Source organism: Leguminivora glycinivorella, chromosome 8 (assembly GCF_023078275.1).
Source record: "Leguminivora glycinivorella isolate SPB_JAAS2020 chromosome 8, LegGlyc_1.1, whole genome shotgun sequence".
In the NCBI taxonomy this organism is placed as follows: Eukaryota; Metazoa; Arthropoda; class Insecta; order Lepidoptera; family Tortricidae; genus Leguminivora; species Leguminivora glycinivorella.
In genome coordinates, this window is record NC_062978.1 from 25351509 (window position 1) to 25377116 (window position 25608).

The 25608-nt window shown below is 38.2% G+C and overlaps 1 protein-coding gene across 2 annotated transcripts in view; it reads left to right on the forward strand.

Annotated features, from left to right (window-relative positions):
* Window positions 1-25608, forward strand: part of LOC125229226 (eukaryotic translation initiation factor 5B) — an 80751-nt gene that overhangs the window by 23419 nt on the left and 31724 nt on the right. For both annotated transcript variants that reach the window (XM_048134020.1, XM_048134021.1), the window contains exons 8-17: window positions 8324-8437; window positions 9710-9937; window positions 10916-11098; window positions 12088-12249; window positions 12876-13006; window positions 16563-16695; window positions 17841-17948; window positions 18974-19138; window positions 20609-20716; window positions 21614-21775. In XM_048134020.1, the coding sequence (XP_047989977.1) occupies window positions 8324-8437; window positions 9710-9937; window positions 10916-11098; window positions 12088-12249; window positions 12876-13006; window positions 16563-16695; window positions 17841-17948; window positions 18974-19138; window positions 20609-20716; window positions 21614-21775 (1494 nt within the window). The remainder of the gene's footprint in view (window positions 1-8323; window positions 8438-9709; window positions 9938-10915; window positions 11099-12087; window positions 12250-12875; window positions 13007-16562; window positions 16696-17840; window positions 17949-18973; window positions 19139-20608; window positions 20717-21613; window positions 21776-25608) is intronic.

Genomic DNA, 25608 nt, shown 5'->3' on the forward strand with positions numbered 1-25608 from the left:
ATCTGCAAGGATTCCAAATAATTTTTAAATTCAGTATTGTAAAATTCTTTCCCCAAATCTGTCTGTAGATGTTTAGGTTTGCGTTTTGCAGTGTCAATTAGTTGCCTAAAAGCGTCTTTGGTCTCAAATTTGGTCTTAGATTTCATCGGAATTCCCCATATGTATTTTGAAAATGTATCAATGACAACCAAAACGTACTTATAACCCTTATTAATATTATGAAATTTTTGTAAATCCAGTAAATCTGCTTGCCACAAATCATCTATGCCTTTTAGTACAACTGAACGCCGCGCAAAATTTTTGCGAGCAGACCTATGAATTTCATTTACTATTTGGTTCTTTTCCATTACTGAGTCTGCTCAAAATACCCTCAGTTTCCTTTTTTGTATAAAAGTTCAAGTTCAACTGGCGCTGCAAGCTATGAATTTGTGAATTTATAGTTTCAAGCAAAGAATCCAATTCACTTTTTTTGTAAGTGCCACTAAAGAGTTGATCAACATATTGTTTGTTTACACCATCAGTAGACAGCACAGGTGTATTAACACCTTTCAGTCGAGACGATTGTAAATCAAAATCGCCATTATCAGCGCGAATTAGTGCCCTTTCGCCAAATTCCGAAAATTCTAATACTCGTAAGCGTTTATGTACATGGTGTCCAAATTTATCAATGTTCATTTTGCTATGTATCATGCTTTATTAAAAGATTAAGATTGACTGCGGATCTAAAGTATCGTTAGGTCATTATATATCTTTCAATATGTCTGATTCTTTCAATTCTTCAATTATAGATATTATTTCGTTATCTAACCCTGTATTACCAGCATCCCGGGATGCAATAAGTAGCTTTAATCTTTCAACTAACTCATTTGGATCATCCCAATAAACGTATGAAATATTATTGGTTACCTTTTTCATAGTTGGGAGCCCTTGTCCCTGGACATTACTCCCATTACTTTTTAAACGTTCTTTAGTATATTTAAACATAGGCCTTATGATTTGTAAATATTTTCTACCTTTGTTGCTTTTTATAGGTTTATTTGGATTAAAGTCACGCCTGTGTGCATTCGTTTCTAATAGCAGTAACTTATAATTAAGTTTATCTTCTTCAGTTATAACTTCAAGTTCAGGCACTTTTGTAAATAATAATTCCTTCAAACCCGGGGTTAAATTGTAAGTTTTTCCGCTAATTACTATACTGTTATTATCAAGCGCTACCACATGCGATCCGAGCATAATTTTACCACGTTCTTTGTGTACGCCAAAAGGGATATTCTCCAAATTATACGAAATGTTACCATCACTATTATCATCTCCGGGAGAATCTATCGAATCAGAAGTCTTAAAAGAGAACTCATCAGCTGATTCCTCGCTATTAATACTGTCATCTAAAGAGGCGTTGCTTCCATCATAAACGTCTCTACTTTTAGAGATCGTAGAATTCACACCAACGGTGTGAGTAGTACTTTCCTTATCACTGGCCTCAGGGCTGAATTTCAATCGCTTAATTGAGTTTTTCCAGTCTGTATCATCAGTCTTAAATTCGTCGCTAAGGTAATTATTTTCATTATTAAAGTTACTTTTTTTATTACTTTTAACCATCTCATTGAGAGGTTCTGTTATTGGTTTTAAAACTGACTCTAATGTCATTTCATTGGCCGTTTTGATGTTACGAATTAACTTAACTTTTCTCTTTACAGCCTCAGCTGACTGAAGCAGCTTCTCTTTTAAATTCTTCTCTTCGTTCATTACGATGCAACCTCGTTGGAATTATATGAAGAAATGGCGGTGTAATGTAATTGCGGCATTCTAAATACATTCATCTAAAATAATAAATGTATCAAAACCCGATCTATAGCATCCTGAATTCTTCGCACAATCCTTATTTATTACTAAGTAGTTGTGCGGTTGGTTCCATACAGTGGCACACATATCTCTAAACTGGTTCCATCGCATATCAGTTCCAACGTGTTCATCATAAATATGTCGTAAATTAATTTCGTCTTGTTTAAACAAAATAATCAGATTTGCATTATCTCTTATTAACTGTTTAGGTATTTTGCTGTAGGTTTGATTCAAGTAAAAACTATTAATGTTTTTGTGTCGTCCCATCGCAAAGTAATCCCTTATATTATTTTGATTTTCACATGCAACGTCATCAAATATGAATACAGAGTCATTAGCTGCATCCTGAGGACTCACGACTTCATCATTTTCGCGATATTTGAAATAATTTACTGAGGGAACCAATGACAACACTTTTTCTAGATAGTTGTATAAAGGTTGATAAAGAGTTTTTGAATACACATACACATTTTGAAAACGAATTCCTTGTTCATGTAAAAGAAGACCTATCATTAGATTGGTCTTTCCACAATTAGATGGTCCACAAATGACGCAACGGATTGAATTCGGTAAAAGTTTTCCATGATAAGAATTCTGTTTTGAACAGTTTGAAGCTAGTATGTCAAACCGAAGGGTTTGAGGTTGCTTAACAAACTTCATAGTAAATACTCGTTAGTTAGCAACGTCTTGTTATAATGAAATGTTAATCCATAATGATGACTTACATTGTCAACTCGATTAATATGCCTGCTTTGGCCGCGAAACGCTCGAACGGTATGAAGTGATTTTAAACACAACTATTATCGTGAAAGGATATCGATGTGGTTTAAACTTCCTAACGATGATGATACAATTCTTGCCCAGATATTTGAGGGTTAGGATGTATTTGGGAGTTTAGACCACTGGAATGAGTTTGAGCGAGAATCGCTCGAACGAAATGAAAGTGGTTTAAACTTCCCAAATATATACTACTTGTAGTGTAGAACGCTGTACAATTTAAATATACGTATTACCTGCACGGGAAGCATGGTCGCGCGATAGACGATAAAATATCAGGCCGTCCCTATCGCACTTACATATAGTGCGATGGGGACGGCCTGCTATTTTATCGTCTATCGCGCGACCATGCTTCCCGTGCTGGGCTTCTATTTTATTCTATCACGTCTATAGATAAAAAAAAACTCTTATAAATACAAAAAAACAACGAAAACTTTATTTTTGGCCGGTATTCGAAACCCTGACACCTGCGATGTGTCTGCGAATATTAGACCGACCCTCTTACGACTGAGCTACGTGCTGCCGATGCGCGGTTGACGAAATTAACGACCATATTTTGCGTTTACGAACGCGAAAGAAGATGCATGAAAACTCGAAATTTTATATACCTATATATTATATATGTATACAAGAATTGCTCGTTTAAAAGTATAAGATAGGTAAAGTCTCCGCCGTAAAGGAGCGTTTTGAGAGCGTGGCGTGAACGGGGCGAGAAGCGAGACCAAGCTTTAATAGGTATACAGATTTGCTAACCTGCGGCAAAGGGCACGGCATGCCGATCATTTGAAACGCCTTGCCAACGTACGGGTCCTTGTTAATGGAGTCGCAGATCTTTTCAAACTTCATTTCCACAAAACTGCGTTTGTACTCGTTGTGCAGAAACTCGAAGAAAACTAAATGCAACTGAAAATATATAACAACGTGAACCTAACTCACATGTTCTCAAAATATGTTTTGAAGTTAATGTAAATAAGGTACAGCGGGGCAAATCCCCCACTGAACACGAGTGCCATAAGTAACCAGTGGACACTTTAATTAATAATGTAAACATGGAAAAAAATTGACCAGTTGCATTTGCCCCCCAGTCGAAATTGATCCGCTGTACCTTATGAGTACTGAAAATGGGACCAACAAAAAGTCGCAAAAAATATAAATGAAAAAAAAAGGGAACAAATAATAGAGAACTTGACTGTAGTTAAAATAAAATATTTTATACCATGCACGAAATAAAGCATCAGATAATTATAAGGAAAACATGGACAGAAGTTATGTTTAAATCCAATTTATATTTAACAGGTTAGGTAGAAATATATAAAGTAACTGAGTTGAACGTGACATCGCTCAATTCGATGTCATATAAATTCCATATTAGCAAGTCGTTTAAATTCGTTTTGACAGTTCTTAAAAATAAGCTGATTTGACTAGGAGGCAAGTAGCCTATTTCCAAACCATGTTCGACAGTGAATTTTGTCAATTACCGTACCGAAGTGTCAAAATTTAGAGGTGTTCAGTAATGAAATCTGCCGAATTTAAGAAAATGTCGAGTTAAAGAAAGTAGCGATCAAGTAGAATAGTGAATTCAATAGTGCAACCCTTCGTTTCCCGGCCTGGTGCCGTAGCCGAATGTCATTTCTCCGACGCGAAACGAAAACGAAACGCTGCGAAAGGTAGTCTGACTCTGTCACGCCAATACGCACGAGCGATAGAAATAGCTATCTACAAGTTTTATATTATTTATTACTGTCCAATTAACCGAAAAAAATACTTAATTAGGCAAAAACATCATTAGCCATGTTAATCTATAGATTGTCTGCGCATGACGTGTAAATCGAATTGAGCACAAAATTTTCTGACATTTAAGTTCTGGCCACAGAACTTTATTTATATAGAAGAAACAAGTTCATCTATTTGTATAGGGGCCGAGCGTGTCAAATTTGTACAGAAGTTGTTTCTTGCCTGTAATTTTAAATATGTCTCAGGCTCTTGATTGTTCATAATTTTTGTGTTGTTGCAATTGAATATCACGTAACGAGGCATTTTTTATGTTTTGATTGACTTCAACTTACAAAAATTGACGCCCGAAAGCTGCAAGCTGCGATTAAAGACGGACAACTCAGTGGATTTCACTGAGTTCATTTGACACGCTAAGTAGATACGTTTGCTTGATCTATGGTATATATGACATCTGTGGTTCTGGCATAAAGTTCATCATGTCAGTGATTGACTCGACATGAAGTTAGGTTCTATGACGTCACTACACGTCTTTAATGGAAACATCGAATGACACACATTTTTAATCGAAAATACGTAGCCACCATACACTTTTAATACCCAAAATCTATAAAAATTGGTTTCTTATGTCAAATAATACAGGAAACAATCATTTCTTGTGCCAAATTCGATAAGAGTACTAGCCTATTTTAGGCAAGCCGGTGGGAATCCGCTTGTATGGACCAGACGCTGCTGCTGTATAGTAATGTACGACATTTACTCACAGAAACGTTGTTTCCAAACTCCATCTTGGAGGTGCCCTCTATGTTGACGTAATACCCGCTCCTCCTGCCATACCTCCTTACTTTGAGCGTTCCGTTCGGGTATATGTACTTCTCATTGATATGCGTCACCGTTGCCCGCTCAGGAATCACTTGTAGGCTCTAAAAATAACAATTATCTTACAATAGGCTTTTTTGACAAACCGTTACCGCCCGACAGATTGATAGTCAGTAGGCGCCTTTAGGGTTCCCATACAAATATATTAACGATAGTAGGTAATTCGTAGCTGTATATCAGGCCGCAGGCCCGTCGTGAGCTTCTCAAGACACTTTTACTATTGGGTCGTGTGTAACCTCCAACTTCCCGGACCGCCGGCGAGCCGATCAGGGACGCTCCGGGCCTTCGGCCCTACGCGGAACTCGGCCTTCGGCCTTCGCTCGGCTCCGAAGCTCCGCCGTCGGGCCTTCGGCCCGCCGGCTACGCTTGTTTAGACACTTTTGTAAGGAAATTGTATGGGAGCACTTTCTGCCCGCGGCGAGGCCTTCGGCCTCGCCTGAAATTACTTGGAATTGGCCCGGGTGGGAGCCCAAAGTCGAGCTCCGGGCCTGCGGCCCTCCGCGGGGTCGGCCTTCGGCCTTCCACCCTGAAGCTCGCCCTTCGGGCTCGCGAAATTACTTGGAAAATTGATTTTGCCATAACGGCGGCCATCTTGGATTTTCGAAAAAAATTTTTTGACATTTGTAATCTGGGGGGCCATACCTCTCGGCATGCCAAATTTGAGCGCGCTCGGACCAACTTGAAAAAAAAAAAAAGTCGGCCATTTTGAATTTTTTTTTGATGCAACTTTTTTCTACTCGGGCTCCTGTATGACATTTGGTCGAGCACCCTATAGCTATCTCCTACCGTTTAAGAGTTGCCATACAAAAAAAAAGTGGCCAAATTTTTCGCATTTGTAGCATTTTTCAAATTTTTTTTTTATTTTTGAAATCAGGGCCCCCCAAAGATTCTTTGACCAAAATTTCAAATCTCTAGGATGAATTTGAAAAATGACCAAAAAAAAAAGTCGGCCTCCAAAACTGCCCAGATATTGGATTACGAGTTGGATTGTAAGTTTTCACATACAGTGGCAAAATGTAAATATATACATTAATCAGTTTAGCTTTGAAAACAAACGAAATAGAGGAATAACGTGATTTTTACGAAAATCTTAAATTCGCTGTATTTTTTGGACTATGTGGAGACTTCTAGACTACATAAACTAATTACAGATGCACTTATAATATTGTAAGTGGAACGTTTATATCAATCTAACACAGAGAAAGGCACGTCACGAGGCAATATGCTCGCGCGGCAACTGTCCTATACACCGTGTTTTTTTTTGTTTTCCGTTAAATTTGACACGCAGTTGGGTTCATCATCAGGAACCACCCTGGATATCGCTTTTTGTTGAATACAAAATAAATTTCGTTTCCATACATAATAAATGGATTAATTATTGTGAGAGGACCTTAATCATAACATTAAAGTCATTGTCAAGTGTTTGACGCCACATGTCAAAACAAATAACATTAGGTAGTGGTAAGGTATGCCACACACGTGTTCAGTATTTTTTTTTTAATAATTCTAAAACCGTAGGAGTTAAGAGGCTAGCTTCTTAGAAAAAAATATTGTATTTTAACTAAAGAATCTTCCCTTAAAGTTAACGGAGTTCAATAAAAACCGGGTGTATAGACACGCCTCAGGCGAAACAAGTTTTTTATTTATTACATACACATAAACTATCAATAACAAGGCATCCTAATACGATAGTATGGAAATTTACACAACCATTTTATACATTGCCGCAGCAAAAAAACATACCTCTATAGCGTAGCCTTAGTGAATTCGTTCAGAGAACAAGAGAATATATCTAACTCGATCGCTACTCGATTGATGGTCCGGAGTGCTCGCGTATAGGGGACAGCAATAAGAGCGTTGCTGTGAACTCTATGAAGGATTTTTAAAAATAAACTTACTACAATATGTTTCCAGAATAATATGAAAAACAAAACACTTAGTACCAAACATTTGGCCTCATACATGTTGTATTGCACACTGGAAACCGAGTTATTATTAATTATATTTCTGCGAGCGGATGTTAGCGCTTTGTGTTTTCAAATATTTGAATTACATGCACAATCGTTATTATTTAAAGTGAAATCAATTTATATGAAATCGGTGCGTAAAATTGCTTCCTACAAAAAAAATAAAAAATAAATATTTTTCGTAATTATTATCAATAACTGTTTTAAATTTGTAATAATATAAATTAGATCAGAACATCGACGGTAGAATAATTTTTTCAGTTATCATAATTTTAGCTTCCAGTCGCTCTTTATTGATATATCTTTTACTCACAATAAAATACCTATGTTTGTTTGTTTGTTGTTAGCCTATTTGAGTGTCCCACTGCTGGGCAAAGGCCTCTCCCCTGGCTCTCCATGACTCCCTGTTCTCTGTTTCCTCCGGCCAGTTCTTCAGAAAGGCGTCAAGATCGTTTCGCCATCTTTGCCTGGGCCTGCCCGGCCCACGCTTCTTCGTCGGCATCCACTTGGTGGCTATGTTAGCCCACCTATCCGGATGCATGCGATAGACGTGGCCGGCCCAGTCTCATTTAAGCCTGGCGGTGCCAACATCAGCAATGCGAGTTTTGGAGCGCAGCGTAGTGTTTCAGACTCGATCGGGCCTTTTTACACCTAGAATGCTGCGCTCCATAGCGCCTAAAAAATACCTATAAGTAGCAAAAACAATTATTCAGATATAGTGCGAAAAACATTTCGTATTTTACGTAATTGTCATTCTAGTTCAGACACTGTCAGTACGTCTCGTACTGAGACCACAGTATAATAAAGAGTAGGTACTATCGTACAGTATGGCCATTGGCAATTCCCGCTGAAAGTGCCGCCCACCCCCTCTCGGTTACCTCACAGTTACTGCCTGTCAAAAACGCGAACAGTCGACCAGTCATATTTCACTCATACAAGCAAAGTACGCGTTCATCTACACGAGCTTAGAATGTGTGCTAGGAACGCGCCTCTTTCATATATTTGATCGCCAGTGTCCGAGGTGTGCTGAGACTGACTGAAGCATGGCACGTTCGTTCGAATGAAAATCTTTTCGTACTACATCTGTAGTTGCTGATGCAGTTCTAAATGTTCTTGTTCTTCGACAGGTGAACGAGATCGCGTTCAAGCTCCCCGGGCTACTCATCATCGACACGCCTGGCCACGAGTCCTTCAGCAACCTGAGGAACAGAGGGTCTTCTCTCTGCGATATCGCCATCTTGGTAAGAGTTAAGATATTCGACAGGTGAACGAGATCGCGTTCAAGCTCCCCGGTCTACTCATCATCGACACGCCTGGCCACGAGTCCTTCAGCAACCTGAGGAACAGAGGGTCTTCGCTCTGCGATATCGCCATCTTGGTAAGAGTTAAGATATTCGACAGGTGAACGAGATCGCGTTCAAGCTCCCCGGTCTACTCATCATCGACACGCCTGGCCACGAGTCCTTCAGCAACCTGAGGAACAGAGGGTCTTCGCTCTGCGATATCGCCATCTTGGTAAGAGTTAAGATATTCGACAGGCGAACGAACGATCTATAATCCAATGTCGATTCCTGTCAACCCCTTTTTTACTAAGATACAATATACAAAGTATTTATTTGCCTGAATACAGCAGGTGGATAGTGCATGACTATGACCTGCTGCAGTCATGCAATCAAATTTAAACAAAAAAAAAACGAAATAAGTAATTAAAATAATAATTAACAGTTTCAAGTGCTCTGCCTACCCCTTTTGGGAAAACAGGCGTCCGTGTATGTATGTATTTTATCAAAAGTCTGTCTAGCTATTTTCGATACTAGAAAAAAAAAATGTCGGCGCAAATAGTGTTTACCACTTCACAAATATAGTTTTTTTTTACAGAATAATAACAGTGAATTGTAAAACCAAACCGCCACTAGCAGCTAAGTTTGCCTCGCTCGGATTTGTTTAAACAATTTTTTTTGAAGTGAAACTTCCAATGCGACTTCCGACTGATTTTCCACTTAACGCTTTCAACGTTTAATGCTCAGTGTTGCCAACTCGCATTTTGAAAAACAACACATTCCGATGTTTCACTTTTTCTGCGCTGAGGGATCCCCGCACTATTTTTACAAGCTTTTATTTAACTTGCCTTGTTAGTATGTTAGTTTGGGTCAAAACGTAGAAGCTAAATTTGACCCGATTTCCGATTGAGCTGAATTTTGCACACATGTAAATCACATGACAATGCAATATTATGGTATCATGGAGCTGATCTGACGATGGAGCAGAAATGTGGTCATAGGAACTCTGTTATAAAACGTCATATCCCCATCTAGTAAGGGGTTTTTAGAAAAGTCTCGGAGAGCAGTAGGTGACTGTTGAAAGAAAGGTACAGTCGGCGATAAAAGCTTGTGCCAAAAAGAAACATAAAAGGACAATAGTTGTCACTTACAGAAAACAGAACTTTGACAAGTTTTTTACGGCTAAACATTTACCTATTTCCGTTTTATCATTAATAATTATATTTCTTTCAGGTGGTAGACATTATGCACGGCCTAGAGCCCCAAACGATAGAATCCATAAACCTACTCAAACAGAAGAAGACCCCCTTCTTAGTAGCGTTGAACAAAATAGATCGCTTATACGACTGGCAAAGTGCTCAACGTAAAGATGTGCGAGATATTTTGAAAATGCAGGCTACGAATACACAGATCGAGTTTGAGAAGAGGAGCAAGGATGTTATGCTACAGTTTTCTGAACAGGTAATCTTTTAAACTTTTTTCTACTCCAGCACTTAAATCTGTCAATTGTCAGCGGTATACAAATTAACTTCATTTGAGTAACGATAAGAAAGTCTATTTGTCTATAGGTTCATATGATAACTACTGAGCAGTAATCATATGAATATAGGATTTATGTAAAAAATGTTTTAAAGAGAAACTTCCATTTAACAGGTATGTTTTCAATTTCAGTAATAAGTAGCTTTTTAAAAATAATTAATATTTTGGTTCATTATTTAAATCAAAATGGAAAAATATACTGAAATGCGTTTTATATATTCTGTCAACCAAGTCTGTCAGTAAATAAGAACTAAGAAAACTATAGGTATCCTTTTCTCTAGCACCCTAAAGAAAAGGATGCATATAGTTTTCTTTGTTCTTATTTACTGACAGACTTGGTTGACAGAGTATATATTAGATATTGCAAACAAAGTTAAAAAGCATAATTCTATCATATAATGTTTCATTCGACATTTAAATATTCTTGAACGCAACCACGTTTTTCGGAATTGACTCGGCAGGCCTCGTGGCCTAACCGCGGTGCTCAACTTTTATAACCTTCATAAAGTTACCATTATATAATATACTAGTCTATGATACCTAAGATATTCTAAGATGAATCTAACTATATGGGGGCTAGACAGTATAGACGTTCTAGGTCTAAGGTTGACCAGAAAAATCGTTCTTTGGCGCCTGTTTTTGACACATTTATTTCGGATCGAACTGTAAGTACACAAGTGTCCTCAAGATTTAGTACGAGTAATTTGATCGTGAAAGCACTTGTTCTATATTTAAATTTCCCTAAATTCCCTTTGTGCTAAAGCCCTATATTGTTGAGCGAAGCGTCTTTGCTCCAGATTGTCCATAAATGCTATCGTATTTCACCTCTCTTTGAGTCAAAGTTCTTAATTGATTTCCTCAAAAATATAATTATCTTCTATAATTTCTTTTCTCTTTCAGGGTCTAAACGCCGCGCTGTTCTACGAGAACCCGGACCCCCGTTCATATGTGTCCCTAGTCCCCACATCAGCTGTGACGGGCGAAGGCATGGGAAATCTCTTGGCGATGATCGTGCAAGCCTGCGAAGGTCCCTTACATAAGAGATTAGTCTTCTCACAACAACTGTTAGCTACTGTTCTTGAGGTAAGAAAAAAACAGGCGATTGAAACTGAAGCAAGAAATTACTAATTAGTGCCTAATCATGCCATCAGCTCTAAGGGCCGGTTGCACCAAACCGCCTGTCACCGTTGAGACGATACAGGAGGGGTCAATTCTCCATACAAACGCTCTCGACTATTTCCTCGAAGATAGATCAATGATTTTTTCAAAACGGATTATTATTATTTTTATCTGTGTCGGACTGTTTTGACTTTTTTGATATTGTTATTTTTAAAGACGCTAGAGCCCATCAAAAATTTTCAAAAACGGCGTTATTGATTATGAAAAAAAGGTGTAGTATTCAAATCATTTCATTTTTATTCAGGTTCTCAAATTTCGTTACGATTGATTAAGTTTTGAAGGAGGAAACAGTCGAGAGCGGAACCTCGATTTTAAAGATTTTTTCGCAATATCTTTTAAATGAATTGTTCTTAAAAGTGTCCTTTCCATTTTAGCGTTTTCGCTCCTGTAGCGTCTTAAAGCATTCGTTAAATTTTATTGTATGGGAAGTTCCATAGGCCTCTGCTGCGTGACGGTGATGTGTCTGTCAAATGCAACTGGCCCTAAGTCTAGAAAACTTTTGAAACTATTATTTACTCAGCGAACTTGGAGCAGGCGCATTACTCGTATTTTTAATGCAACAACTCGGGCTGCATTTTCAAAAATCTACTCTAGTTTTTTTTACATAAGTGACGGCATCAATTTTGAGAAAAGCCCTCAGACTATGTCAATGCTGCTAACCTAATCTCAACAATTTGCGCAAGCGCCAATTATTACTAAATAAGAACTTGCTCTTCAAAAAAACAGTTTACAGGTTTCCAAAGGGCCGACAACGCGCATGTGACTTATTTACCGCGCATAAATGGCTCCCCAGATGTTGCTTATGTCCATGTGCGGCGATGACTGCTTCCCATCATTTGGCTCGTCTGCTCGTTTGCTATCGTCACAAAAAATAACTAAATTTTATTTTACAGGTGAAAGCGATCCCGGGTCTCGGAACGACGATTGACACAATCCTCATCAACGGAACCCTCAGAGAAGGGGACACTATGGTTCTCGCTGGCACAGACGGGCCCATAGTCACGCAGATCAGGTCTCTACTCATGCCGCAACCTATGAAGGAGTTGAGAGTCAAGGTAATTAACCCTAAAACCCCTTTAACATATCTAAATATATAAAAGAAGAAACTGACTGACTGACTGACATATCAACGCACAGCCGAAACCGCTGGTCCTAGAGATTTCATTGGCACGTAGGTTCCTTATAAGGTGTTGAGGAGCACTAAGAAAAGATTTATCTATATTCACCTCCCAAGGAGGTGAAAGGGGGGTGTGAAGCGAAAGCGCTTCACAAACTTTGGTTTGTCAGGATCGTAGCAAATGGAAATCCGTGATTTCTGCCTACCCCTCTGGGAAACAGACGTAATATGCTAGTTTCCTACTAGTCAAATCAGCTTCTTTTAAAGAACTGTCAAAACGATTTACTAATATGGAATTACTATGAAATACTGAGGAGTGACGTCACGGTCAATTCATTTACTTTATATCTTTCTCTTTGACGTATTAAATAAAAATCATGTTTAAACATAACTGCTGTCCATATTTTTCTTCTAATTATGTGGTGCTTTATTTCGTACACTGCATAAAATATTTTATTTTAAGTATAGGAAACTAGCCTATTGTATGTATGTATGTTATTGGATCATTCATAGACGTTTTTGCTTGTTAAAATTATTATTAATTCCTAATTTGTCACTATCCAGAACGCGTATATGGAGCACAAAGAGGTAGTGGGCGCGCAAGGTGTCAAAATCGCGGCCAAGGAGCTCGAGAAGGCCATCGCTGGATTGAACCTGCTCGTGGCACAGAAACCTGATGAGATCGACGTATTAAAGTAAGTCATTCAAATCTAAATGTATAAAAGAAGAAGCCTGTGTGGTGATGGGTTAAGAATTTCACCCCCTTTCTTCCCGTGGGTATCGTAGAAGGCGACTATGGGATATGGGTTAAATTGTGGCGTAGGCGAGAGGCTGGCAACCTGTCACTGCAATGCCACAGTTTCGTTTTCTTTCAACCCCTTATTTGCCAAGAGTGGCACTGAAGCTTTAGTAGTTTCATGTGTTCTGCCTACCCCTTTATGGGATACAGGCGTGATTGTATGTATGTATAAAAGAAGAAACTGACTGACTGACTGACTGACATATCAACTCTCAGCCGAAACCGCTAGTCTTAAAGATTCCCAATTTGGCACGTAGGTTCCTTATAAGGTGTAGAGAAGCACTAAAAAAGGATTTTTTAAAATGCACTTGCTAAAGGGGTCTAATAGGGGTCCAGAGTTTGTATGGGAAAACAAGATTAGATTAGTACGCGGGCGAAGTCGCGGCAAAAAGCTAGTATTTAAACATACGTGTGTGGCGATTAGCTAAGCGAAATCCTAGTGGACATCAACTGCCGCTTCGTTGGTGAATTGATTGGCAGCTATCGGAAGACGTTAAAAAAAAAACAATTAAGTCATGATAGTCAGGCTTCAGCCTGGCGGCCTAGCGGTGAGAGCGTGTGACTTTCGATCCGAAGGTCGCGGGTTCGAACCCGGCTCGTACCAATGAGTTTTTCTGAACTTATGTGCGAAATGTCATTTGATATTTGCCAGTCGCTTTTCGGTGAAGAAAAACATCGTGAGGAAACCGGACTAATTCCAATAAGGCCTAGTTACCCTTCGGGTTGGAAGGTTAAATGGCAGTCGCTTTCGTAAAAACTAGTGCCTACGCCAAATCTTGGGATTAGTTGTCAAAAGCGGACCCCAGGCTCCCATGAGCCAGGATGATGATGAGTCAGGTTCCAGCCTCAAAGTACTTTGACTGAAAATAGTTCTTTTCATCTCTAGGTGAACTAGATTACTGACCGGAAGTGCGAAAAAAGAGCGAGTTCAAAACGAGTGACGATAAATTAAAACACGGCCCAAGGGAGTGTTATAAATCGCTCAATTGCCTCCTCCTCGAATAAATCCCGTGAGTTGCAGGCGTCCATAGGTTACGGTGACCGCTTTCCATCAGGCGGGCCGTATGCCTCCTTGCCACTAGTATTTTATACAATCGTGATATAATACAAAGCTTTTCAGTCGAGTACCACATTTAGGCCACGAAGCTTGCTGAGTGGCCTAATAGTACGGTACGAGAGTGAAAAGCTTAATTATATCACTATTGTATACAATACTTTTTCTATGAGTCATCATTTTCATCATCAATGGACGAAAAATATCATCATTCATTATTACAGTTAACTAAAAGTGAACTGTAATGAAATATTATAGTTGACTAAGTGTCAAAGACTATATCCAACACTCAAAAGTCAGCACTTATAGTTTAGTCTGTGGTGTCCTAATTAGGGTTTGCAAAAACCGGTTAACTTAAAAAACCGGTTAATAACCGAGACTTTTCCTTCAAAACCGGTTAACCGGTTATTAACCGGTTTTGAGGATTTTTAGTAAATGGCCGTACTACGTAACAATTACCATTACCTTTAAAAATTATGATGTTGATGATATCGTAGCAGGTATTACTTGCACGATGAAGATCATTTTTATCCAGTTTTTGGAAATTTTGTAAAATGAGGAAATTGCAAAAAAAGGCTTGTGTGGTTTGAATGTGACGTCAGTTTTGCGTTTTCTAGGCATGTGGCGAAGGTCTACAGCTCCCAGAGCCCCTAGTAATACAAGCAATAGGCTACTTGACCCTTTTTCAAAGTATGTCTTATATTATAAATTACTGTCTAATTAAACGAAAAAAAATAGTACCATATTTTATTACGACTTAAAAACCCCCAAAAAAATTATTTAAAGTTTACTTTTACGTGATCAGGCAAAAACAACATCAGCCATATTAATCTATAGAATATCTATGACATGACGTCAGCCTATTCAGAAAAAAAAATTCACATTGTCACACGCGTCAACGACTATGAATTTTAATACAATAGAGGTTGCTTCTGTGGAGATCTGATTACTACCTCTAATTTCCATAGTTGATCTGAATTATGTGACGTCACTCCATTGGCCAACACCGTTTTCGGAGTCCATAATTAAAAAAAAACATGCACACATCTTTAATTAAAAATACGCAGTCATCACGCACTTTTAATGCCCGCAAGCTATAAATATTGATTTCTTGAGTCAAATACTACAGAAAACAATAACTTGATGTGCTAAATTCGATACGAGTCTAGTAGCCTATTGATGTAAGAAAACCAAGATCTCCATTTTACCTTTCTTTTAAAAAATATAGTTTGAAATATACGGTAGACTCCGGTTACAACGACGCTCAAGGGACAGCTGATATTACGTCGTACTAACCGGATGTCGCGTGTCGTACAAAACGAATTTCATTTCTTTTAATTAAAAATAATATTCTCATCTCTATTACTAAAACATTTCAATCAATAGGTTTATTTACAGGGTATTATTATCAAAGTATTAATACCTTATTTTATTGTGACTAGATTAGTTAGAAAAAGTCATTTTTAGTATGTGTGCTCGCTCATCATTTGTAAGTAAAGCTAGTTTATACGCAATCGAAAAATACAAACTGGGTTCTATTTAGCTAATAAGATTAGACCCGAGGCGAACAAAATGTTAAAATTTTAAAAGCAAAACTCCAAAAAGTTACATGGCCACAATGTAATCTTGCTACTTGTTGTAGGCAAGACAGGAGGCCGTGCTCGGGTGGAACTGGTGGAAGTAGCTTTTTTTCCTCAATTTACTAGTAAAACTAAAAACTTTGTCGCTCGTCGTTGCAACCGGACTTGACGGACGGATTCTGTATAAAATGTGTCCTAAAAAGCGGCTGGTCGTTAAAATCGGAGTTGTAATATAAAACGGATGTACTTTCATACTATCACATACGAAAACCAAATAAATACCTGTGCTTATGTCGTTGTAAGAGGTTGGACGTTAGGTCTATGCGAAGTCGTCGTAATAAACTAACCGGACTCTACTGTATTGTATAAAATGTATAATTCAGTAGACTCGGGACTAATTTTTAAAATAAAATCATTGCCAATGAAAAGTAATAAATAAACTTGATTAATACAAACCATTAAATAATTACGTAATTTTGAACCTTTTTATGGCAAATTTTCCAAATTTTGAGAAATAAATACGGTTTCGGTTATTAACCGGTTAGAGATTATAAAAACCGGTTTTTAACAGAGGCCAAAAAGTCTCGGTTAACCGGTTTTTCGGTTAACCGGTTAACCGGTTTGCACACCCTAGTCCTAATTGACAGATTAAAGTCGACGAGTAGAAAAACACTATTTACTTCGTACGTAAATTCCACAACGTTTTTCAGTACACATGTCACACTTAAGTTTCGACATAGACACATAAAGAACCACTTTGCGCACTAGAGCGATAAAGTAACACCAGATTTGCTGAAAATTTATTTATTTCTTTACAGGGAAGAAGTGGCACGCGAGCTGAAATCCGCTCTCTCGTCAATAAAATTGTCGGAGCGCGGTGTGTACGTGCAAGCGTCGACACTAGGCTCACTGGAAGCGCTGCTAGAGTTCTTACGGACTAGCAAAATTCCTGTAAGTATATATGTATTTAGATTAGAATATACACTACCGTCAAAAAGTTTAAGACCAAACACGATATATGCAAATAATCAACATTTCATGAAGTTTCTATGAGAATATTACTTTTTAAAAAGGGATCATAATAAGAAATAAAAGCTAAACGTTTTTCTCATCGAAAAATCCTCCTCGACGCTTTTTCACTTCCGAGCAGATTCTTGGCATTCTTGCTATAAGTTTGTGTAGCGTTTCTTGGCTAATGGATTTCCACTCGTATTGCAGTATCTCCCATAGAGCTGTTGCAGATATCGGACATTGTCTTCGGACTCTACGGTCGAGTTCATCCCATAAAAGTTCGATCGGGTTAAGGTCTGGGGATTGCGGTGGCCAAATCATATTTTTTAACACACCTTGGCGTTCTTTATTGACTGTGTAGCTTCTACAGATCTTTGCTGAGTGTTTGGGATCGTTGTCTTCTTGCAGAACAAATGGGTTGTCGATCAATATAATAAGATTACGTTGTTTTCTATTGATTACAAATTTAGTTTGATGATTTTTAGAAGGGTTTATAACAATGACACTGAACATTGTGTTTGGTCTTAAACTTTTTGACGGTAGTGTAATAGAATAGAAACAGTTTTATTCGTCAACACACAGACAATAAACAATATTTAAGAATGACATAGAAGAATAAAGTGCCACGAAATGGCCTCACCTCGGCATATTGCTGGCGACTTCCAGCGCTGGTCTTTCGATGAGACAATTTCAGTATGAAATAATCTACAGTTAGATACAATAGGCTGCTTCTAGTCAAATCAGCTTCTTTTTAAGAACTGTCAAAACGAATTTGAACGATTTACTAATATGGAATTAATAGGAAATACTGCCGAGTGACGTCACGGTCAACTGATTTACTTTATATATTTCTCTTCGACTTATAAAATAGAAATTGGGTTAAAAATAACTGTCCATGTTTTTCTTATAATTTTCAGATGTTTTTTTTTCGTGCATGGAATAAAATAGTTTATTTTAACTACAGGCAAGTTGCCCATTCTGTACGTAACGATTAAACCATATTTATCGGGTCCATGTTTTGCTAACGACCCGATATCGGGCCCTTTGATCCGTGTGTCACAGTTTAAAATCCGCTCTTTTTGCAGTACTCGGCGATCAGGATAGGGCCGGTGGTGAAGCGTGACGTCATGAAAGCGTCCGCCATGTTGGAACACGACTCACAGTGGGCCACCATCCTAGCGTTCGACGTTAAGGTATGTCACTAATGGTCATGTCACCAGTGTAAACAATGAGGATGTACTCGAGGCGATCACGTTGGAACACGACTCACAGTGGGCCACCATCCTAGCGTTCGACGTTAAGGTATGTCACTAATGGTCATGTCACCAGTGTAAACAACAAACAATGAGGATGTACTCGAGGCGATCAGCATCAGCGTGACGTCATGAAAGCGTCCGCCATGTTGGAACACGACTCACAGTGGGCCACCATTCTCGCCTTCGCCGTTAAGGTATGTCAAAACTGCACCATTTTAATAAAATTTGTAAAGTTTTCAGTACAAAATGAGTTTTAAATGATAGTCTGTGTACGGTCTACTATTTCTTACTCACTAGTTTTTATAACTTATTATGTTCGTTTATTTTTTAAATACACTTGTATCTGTCGGAAATTTAAAAAGATAAAATTCAAATTCTTTGATTCTGCTATTTAAAAAAAGTGAAATCTACCGTCAATTAAAAATTAAGTTCAAATCTTCTTGACAAGCTTCTCAGTTTGAACACTGACCACGAGGAAATATTAATTCTGCTACATTAATATAAAAAAAAAGTAAAATAAATAAATATTGGGGACACCTTACATGGGTGCTACGCGACGATATACATACTTAAATAGATAAAATACATACTTATCATCATCATCCTCCTTGCGTTATCCCAGCATTTTCCACGGCTCATGGGAACCTGGGGTCCGCTTTGACAACTAATCCCAAGATTTGGCGTAGGCACTAGTAAAATATTATTATTATTTATTATTATTTCGTTTTAGACAGGCAGCTGATGCTGGTACGTCTAAATCATAGTTCACTTTGCACGATTTCACTACTTAGATAGTTTGTCTACTTATATGTATACATACTACATAATACATACTTATATGTATACATAGAAAACATCCATGACTCAGGAACAAAAATATCTGTGCTCATCACACAAATAAAAGCCCTTACCGGTATTCGAACCCAGGACCGCTTAATGTAACTAAGGTTAAATTTTAACAGATCGAGCGCGATGCCCAAGAAATGGCGGACAACCTAGGCGTGAAGATATTCGCGGCCGACATCATCTACCACCTGTTCGACAAGTTCACGGCGTACAGAGAAGAACTCAAGCAGAAGAAACGAGAAGAATTCAAGCATATAGCTGTGTTCCCTTGCAAACTACGGGTACTGACTTTCATTATAATCCATTCCAAAGAGGATAAAGTATTATAGAGAATTACTATCGAAGTAAAATGTGTAATCACAGTGCATAGACTGCCATCTCCTGACACAGGCTTAAAACTTTTGAACCTCAGTTTTGACAATTTAGCCCATATTCTTAGCTTGATATGTTTTAAAATGTCAAATATCAATATTAGCGCCATCTAGCTTAGCGTACGCCAAAGGTGTAATGCTATCTAGGTCACACCGTACCTTTTTGTGTATGGTACTGAGGTACTTTTTTTCTTAGACTTTATCTGTCTATACGGAGTTATATATTATATGTCTTTGTCCATACTATTATCACACCTCGGACACTGGCGATCAAATATATATACGAAAGAGGCGCGTTCCTAGCACACAGTCTAAGCTCGTGTTGGTGAACGCGTACTTTGAAATGAAATGATTTATTGTCAGACCACAGGTAAAAAATATAAAAGATGTCAATAATAATAATAATCGTATCTTTTCCGCAGCCTGCCATTTCTGGTGTACAATATTTTGGGTCATGCAATAAAAACTATTTACAATATGCTTGTATGAGTGAAATATGACAGGTTGACTGTTCGCGTTTTTGACAGGCGGTAACTATGAGGCAAAGACGATCGAGTATTATAGAGAGTTACTGTCAAAGTAATATGTGTAATCACAGTGCATAGACTGCCATCTCTCGATACAAGCTTAAAACTTTTTAACTTTAGTTTTGACAATATATTTTTAGCTTGATATAATATTAGTGCAAATATTAATATTAGCGCCATCTAGCCGAGCGTTCCCCAAAAGTGTAACGCCATCTAGGCCATCGTACCTTTTTCTCTATGGCTTTGAGGTACGTTTTTTTCTTAGAATTTATCCGTCTATACGGAGTTACATATGTCTTTGCTATAACTAACCGAGAGAGGGTGGGCGGCACTTTTAGCGGGGAGCGGGAGTGGCCATACTGTACGATAGTACTCTTTATTATACTGTGGTTATAGAGTTCCATTCCTGGACAAAGGCTACTCCCCTGGATTCCCACAACTCTCTCTCATAATTATGCTATTTCCGGCCAGTCTTTCATAAAGGTGCCTAATTCGCCCCGCCATCTTCGCCTATCCATATTAACAGTATAAATGTGAATGTGTGTGTGTCTGTTGTTTGTCCGTCTTTCACGGCAAAACGGAGCGACGAATCGGCGTGATTTTTTTAAGTGGAGATAGTTGAAGGGATGGAGAGTGGGAACTCCGGTTGCCGTTTAAGAAGTTTAACACTCTTAGGGTAGATGTCGCTACGGGTCCCATTGACCTAAGTGGTGGAAAATTTCGCTAGGTTGGTTGAGGTCTTGGTGGCTCAGTTGGCAGAGCGCTGGAGTATCGACCCAGTGGCCGTGAGTTCAAGTCTCATTCAAGGTAGACATTTTCCACTTTTAAATTTATTATTACTGTTTGTCTGCAGGTGTTACCACAATTCGTGTTCAACTCCCGCGACCCCATCGTGTGCGGTGTAATGATAGAGGCTGGCATCGTGAAGGAAGGCACCCCCATTTGCGTCCCCAGCCAAGAGGTAATTCACAATAAACATATTAAAAATGTTCGTTATCTAGAGGAAATCTAGAAATATATCGGATTCGTTTTATGAGTAGATAAACACTATCTAAACTAAGACAAATTCTAGTACAGTCACCGGCATAAGTGATAATTTCTGTACCTTGTCACATTAACGTCGTGTTTGAAATGTGATACGAAATTGTCAAACGATTAAAAGCGACAAGGTACATAAATCATCACTTATTTATGCCGGTGACTGTACTTTGTGGTATAAGTCGATTCTTCACAACGACACATGTTAGGCTCGTATTGTGATCAAATATCTTCGCTAAGAATACCATATTCGCTAAAATTGTTTTTTATAATTCTATTCTATTCTAACTATTCTATTTTATTCTATAAACTATTATATTCTATAACTATTCTGTGATATATTTGGTCCTGACCTGTGGCCAACTAGATAAGTATCATGCCAAAGCTGCCCAATAACTGTTGATAGTCTGGCGAATTGATAGTCAATGGGCTCCTGTGAAACCCTAAAAGTTTTTAGACCCCACTTTTTTTTTGATTTGGTTTTTTTTATGTGATTTCCACTCAGAATCGCGAGCTCTTTCAATCCTAATAGGAGAAAAAAAGTGTCCCAAGGTTTTTTCCCATTCCGTTACCGTTTTTTTTATACATTTTGTATGGCGATTGGCGGTAACGGAATGGAAGATCTGAAAAATGTATGGAAATCTTAGGACATTTTTTGTCTCCTACCAGGATCGAAAGACCTCGCGATTCTGAGTATGAATTGCGTAAAAAATACCCATGTTACAAAAAAGTGGTGTGGACAACTTTGAAAAAAATGGCCCATTGACTTCTATGATTTGCTTGAAAACATCCTGATATGATATATTTTTCTATTGTCTAGTTCGTGGAGCTCGGAATAGTAACGTCAATAGAGATCAACCACAAGCAAGTAGAGACGGCGCGGAAAGGCCAAGAGGTCTGCATCAAGATCGAACCCATACCCGGCGAGTCGCCGAAAATGTTCGGGCGGCACTTCGACGAGACAGACATGCTAGTCAGCAAGGTGAGTGACCTTACAGCTTTATATACTGTGTGCCATTGCGACCTTCTAAGAACATGGTATTATAAAATTTGTTTGCAACGAACCGTAATCTTCCAAACTATTAGACGATCCGGCTACGGGCACCGCGACGTTACCCTAGGGTTGCAAATAGAAAAAAAAACAATTTTTTTTTTAAAAATCGAAATAAGATGTCATATATTAAAGAAAAAATGACGAGCACCACCAGTGGTGAAGGCCGGATTCGAACCGGCGTCTTTTAGCAATCCGGGCCAAACGCCATCACCCCTAGGCCACCTCGCCACAGCGGAAGCCGTCGAAATTTCTCTTCTATATGTCATCTTTGTAAGACTAGGCGTCTTTGACCAACTCTAAGGGCAAGCAGTAGGTGCTTGCTAAAAGACGCCGGTTCGAATCCGGCCTTCACCACTGGTGGTGCTCGTCATTTTTTCTTTAATATATGACATCTTATTTCGATTTTTAATTTATATATAGTAGTGTGACTACATAAAAAAAAACACAAATCAGAATATTTGTTAAAATAATTTGATTTGTTCCCATAGTTGCGAATTTTTTTTTTATCAGAATTATGAAAAAAAAACATGCATAAAGTCTATAAAAGTATATTTAACTGTTTTGCAAATTTTGAGATTTTGTCCTTTAGAAAAAATATACTCCAGAAAAAAAAACTGTTTTTTTTCATGTTTTTTTTTTCAAGCCAGAAAAAAAACTGTTTGTTTTGCAACCCTACGTTACCTACCCATTCCAACATATTCCGAAACCTTTTAAAAAAAACCTTTTTTTTTATCTTTTGTATTTCTTGATAGTGTATAGAATACTATCGTTGTTCTAATGACAGAGTTGCAGTATCAATATCCTGTCCTGGCGGTTGACACCGATCTATTAATAGCGGCGCATGATTCATTTATTGTTTGCTCTTCACTGAGAGTTTGTAGTTGGGCGTTTTCCAAATTAAATCCCGAAAATCGAATTTCACCAGATCTGGACGTGTCTGGGCTCATTCTACTCAGAATCACGAGCTGATTCGATCCCGACGATAAAAAAAAGTGTCCTAATATTTTTTTCCTTTTACGTCACGATTTTAGTATGAACTTACTACGAGCGTGACGTATTGGAAACTCGAATTTTGTATGGAAAATTTGGGACACATTTTTTTATCATCGGGATCGAATCAGCACGTGATTCTGAGTAGAATGAGCCCAAACACGTCCAGATCAGGTGAAATTCGATTTTCGGGATTTAATTTGGAAAACGCCCAGTTGCCATTCCTCCCATACATTGACTAAATAAGCTCAGAAGGTGTTGTGGGCAATCAACTAATGCCTGCCCAGCCGACGGTCCTGGGTTCGAATCCCGTGAAGGGCATTTATTCGTGTGATGAACACAGATATTTCTTCCTGGCTCATGGCTTTGTTTATCCATACTTCCATACTAATACTATAAATGGGAAAGTGTGTGTGTCTGTTTGTTTGTCCGTCTTTCACGGCAAAACGGAGCGACGAATTGTCGTGATTTCTTAAGTGGAGATAGTTAAGGGATGGAGAGTGACATGGGCTACTTTTTGTCTCTTTCTAACGCGTGCGAAGCCGCGGGCAAAAGCTAGTTTCAAATAATTGACAACATTTCATATTTTTGAGTACTACTTTTTATTGTTTGGTTTGAAAATACTCAATACTAAAAGATACACGTATTTTTTTATTTTTCCAAAAACTGCTATTTTAATGAGAAATTCCCTTTTTATTACTGCTTCGAGCAGAAAGAGCGTAAGTTACAAACGTCAAGACAGCTTCGTGACGTCACATGTGTTGTTTCATACACCTAAGAACCCGACAATATCATTCCTAGAAAAAAAGTTTTAACAGTCAGCTTAAACAGTCCGGTATGTCTGACTGTCAAGTGTCACTGTCAACCACTAGTGAATGACTACGAATCATAGACTAAGCCATGATTTTTTAATATCTTTGCTGCGAACTGTGATAAGTTTCACTGTCAAACTCAAGTGACATCCCAACTGGAAGATTTTTTTGATATAGTGGCAGCTCTAAATCAGCTATTTGACGTCACTTCCCCTTTAAACTATTTTTAAGATTTTTTATACTAAAAATGCGGAAAAAAAAATTAAAAAAATGATTTATGTGATCTACAAGCGTATATCTCGAAATGGTTTTCGATTTAGGGACATTGTAAGTTTTGAAACGTTGTCAATTAGCTGATGAAGACTTGTGTTGTGGCTAATGAAGAATGATAAAGCCTGACCAGAAATATATGACCACGTGCCATCTTGCGGAATTTTATTAGAACTATTTTCTTCATACTAAACTGAACCACAGTATAACAAAGAGTACTATCGTACAGTATGGCCACTCCCGCTCCCCGCTGAAAGTGCCGCCCACCCCCTCTCGGTTACATCACAGTTACCGCCTGTCAAAAACGTGAACAGTCAACCTGTCATATCTCACTCATACAAGCATGGTACGCGTTCACCTACACGAGCTTAGAATGTGTGCTAAGAACGCGCCTCTTTCAGATATTTGATCGCCAGTGGCCGAAGTGTGACTGAACTGTCATCTCATACATAAGAATAACAGCGCCCTCTTGACAACGTGTATTGTACAACGGTTTTCAGTACATATGGTTCAATGTGTCGACACAGGCACAAAAAGTACAGAGTTACGAATTTCCTTTTCGCACGTGTATCGTACGACGTTTTTCAGTACAGATGGCCCTCCGAAGTTTCGACCTTGCATATAATGAACCACTTCTCGCACTAGTGCCACATCTCGGACACTGGCGATCAAATATATGAAAGAGGAGCGTTCTTAGCACACAGTCTAAGCTCGTGTAGGTGAACGCGTACCATGTTTGTGTGAGTGAAATATAACAGGTCGAGTGTTCGCGTTTTTGACAGGCGGTAACTGAGGTAACCGAGAGGGGGTGGGCGACACTTTCAGCGGGGAGCGGGAGTGGCCGTAATGTACGGTAGTACTATTTATTATACTGTGCTAGTGCGTAAAAAAAACACCATCTGTACTGAAATAGTCTATTTCAGTTGTGTTTTAAAATGCAATACACGTCTTGTTGCAAGTATCAATTTAGATGATACCTAATAAGTAATTACATGTCCCGAGTGTGCAGTATCTCAACAAGGATAACAAACACTTCTATTATTAGACGATATTGTGCACTATTTACGAACCTATGTAAACAACGTTGTGTCTAATCTGGAATCTATCATAAAATAGTTACATATACTATTCGATATACACTAGGTTTAATGTACAGTCAACTGGGGTTGCAAATATTAAAAAAAAATCGACAATTCGTGAGTTGTAACGTGTTTCAATAACAATAAAGTACATTTGAATTCGATTAACATTCAGTATACAAACGTTTATTGGGGAATCCCCGATGCGGCGTGCAGCGTGGAGAGGCGGTGGTGTTGCCAACAGTAAATAGTGATAACTACCAACTACAGATTTCGTAAATGTTTAAAATGTTACTTTTATAAGACCAGAAATTAAAGTTATTAGATTAAATTAGTTTAATAGTTAACATAAGTCTAAAAAACCGTATAAAAGTATTAACTGCTTTGCAAATTTTCAGATTTCGTACTTTTGAAAAAAAAAACATACTCCAGAAAAAAAACTGTTTTTTTTTTCATGTTTTTTTTTCAAGCCAGAAAAAAAACCCTTTTTTTGCAACCCTACAGTCAACCAATTTGAATCATAGGTCACTCTAGAACCCTGTCGTATTGACACCGTGGATTATTGGCCATAGAAGTCACTTTTGACGTTGACTGTGAAAAGGTTCCACAG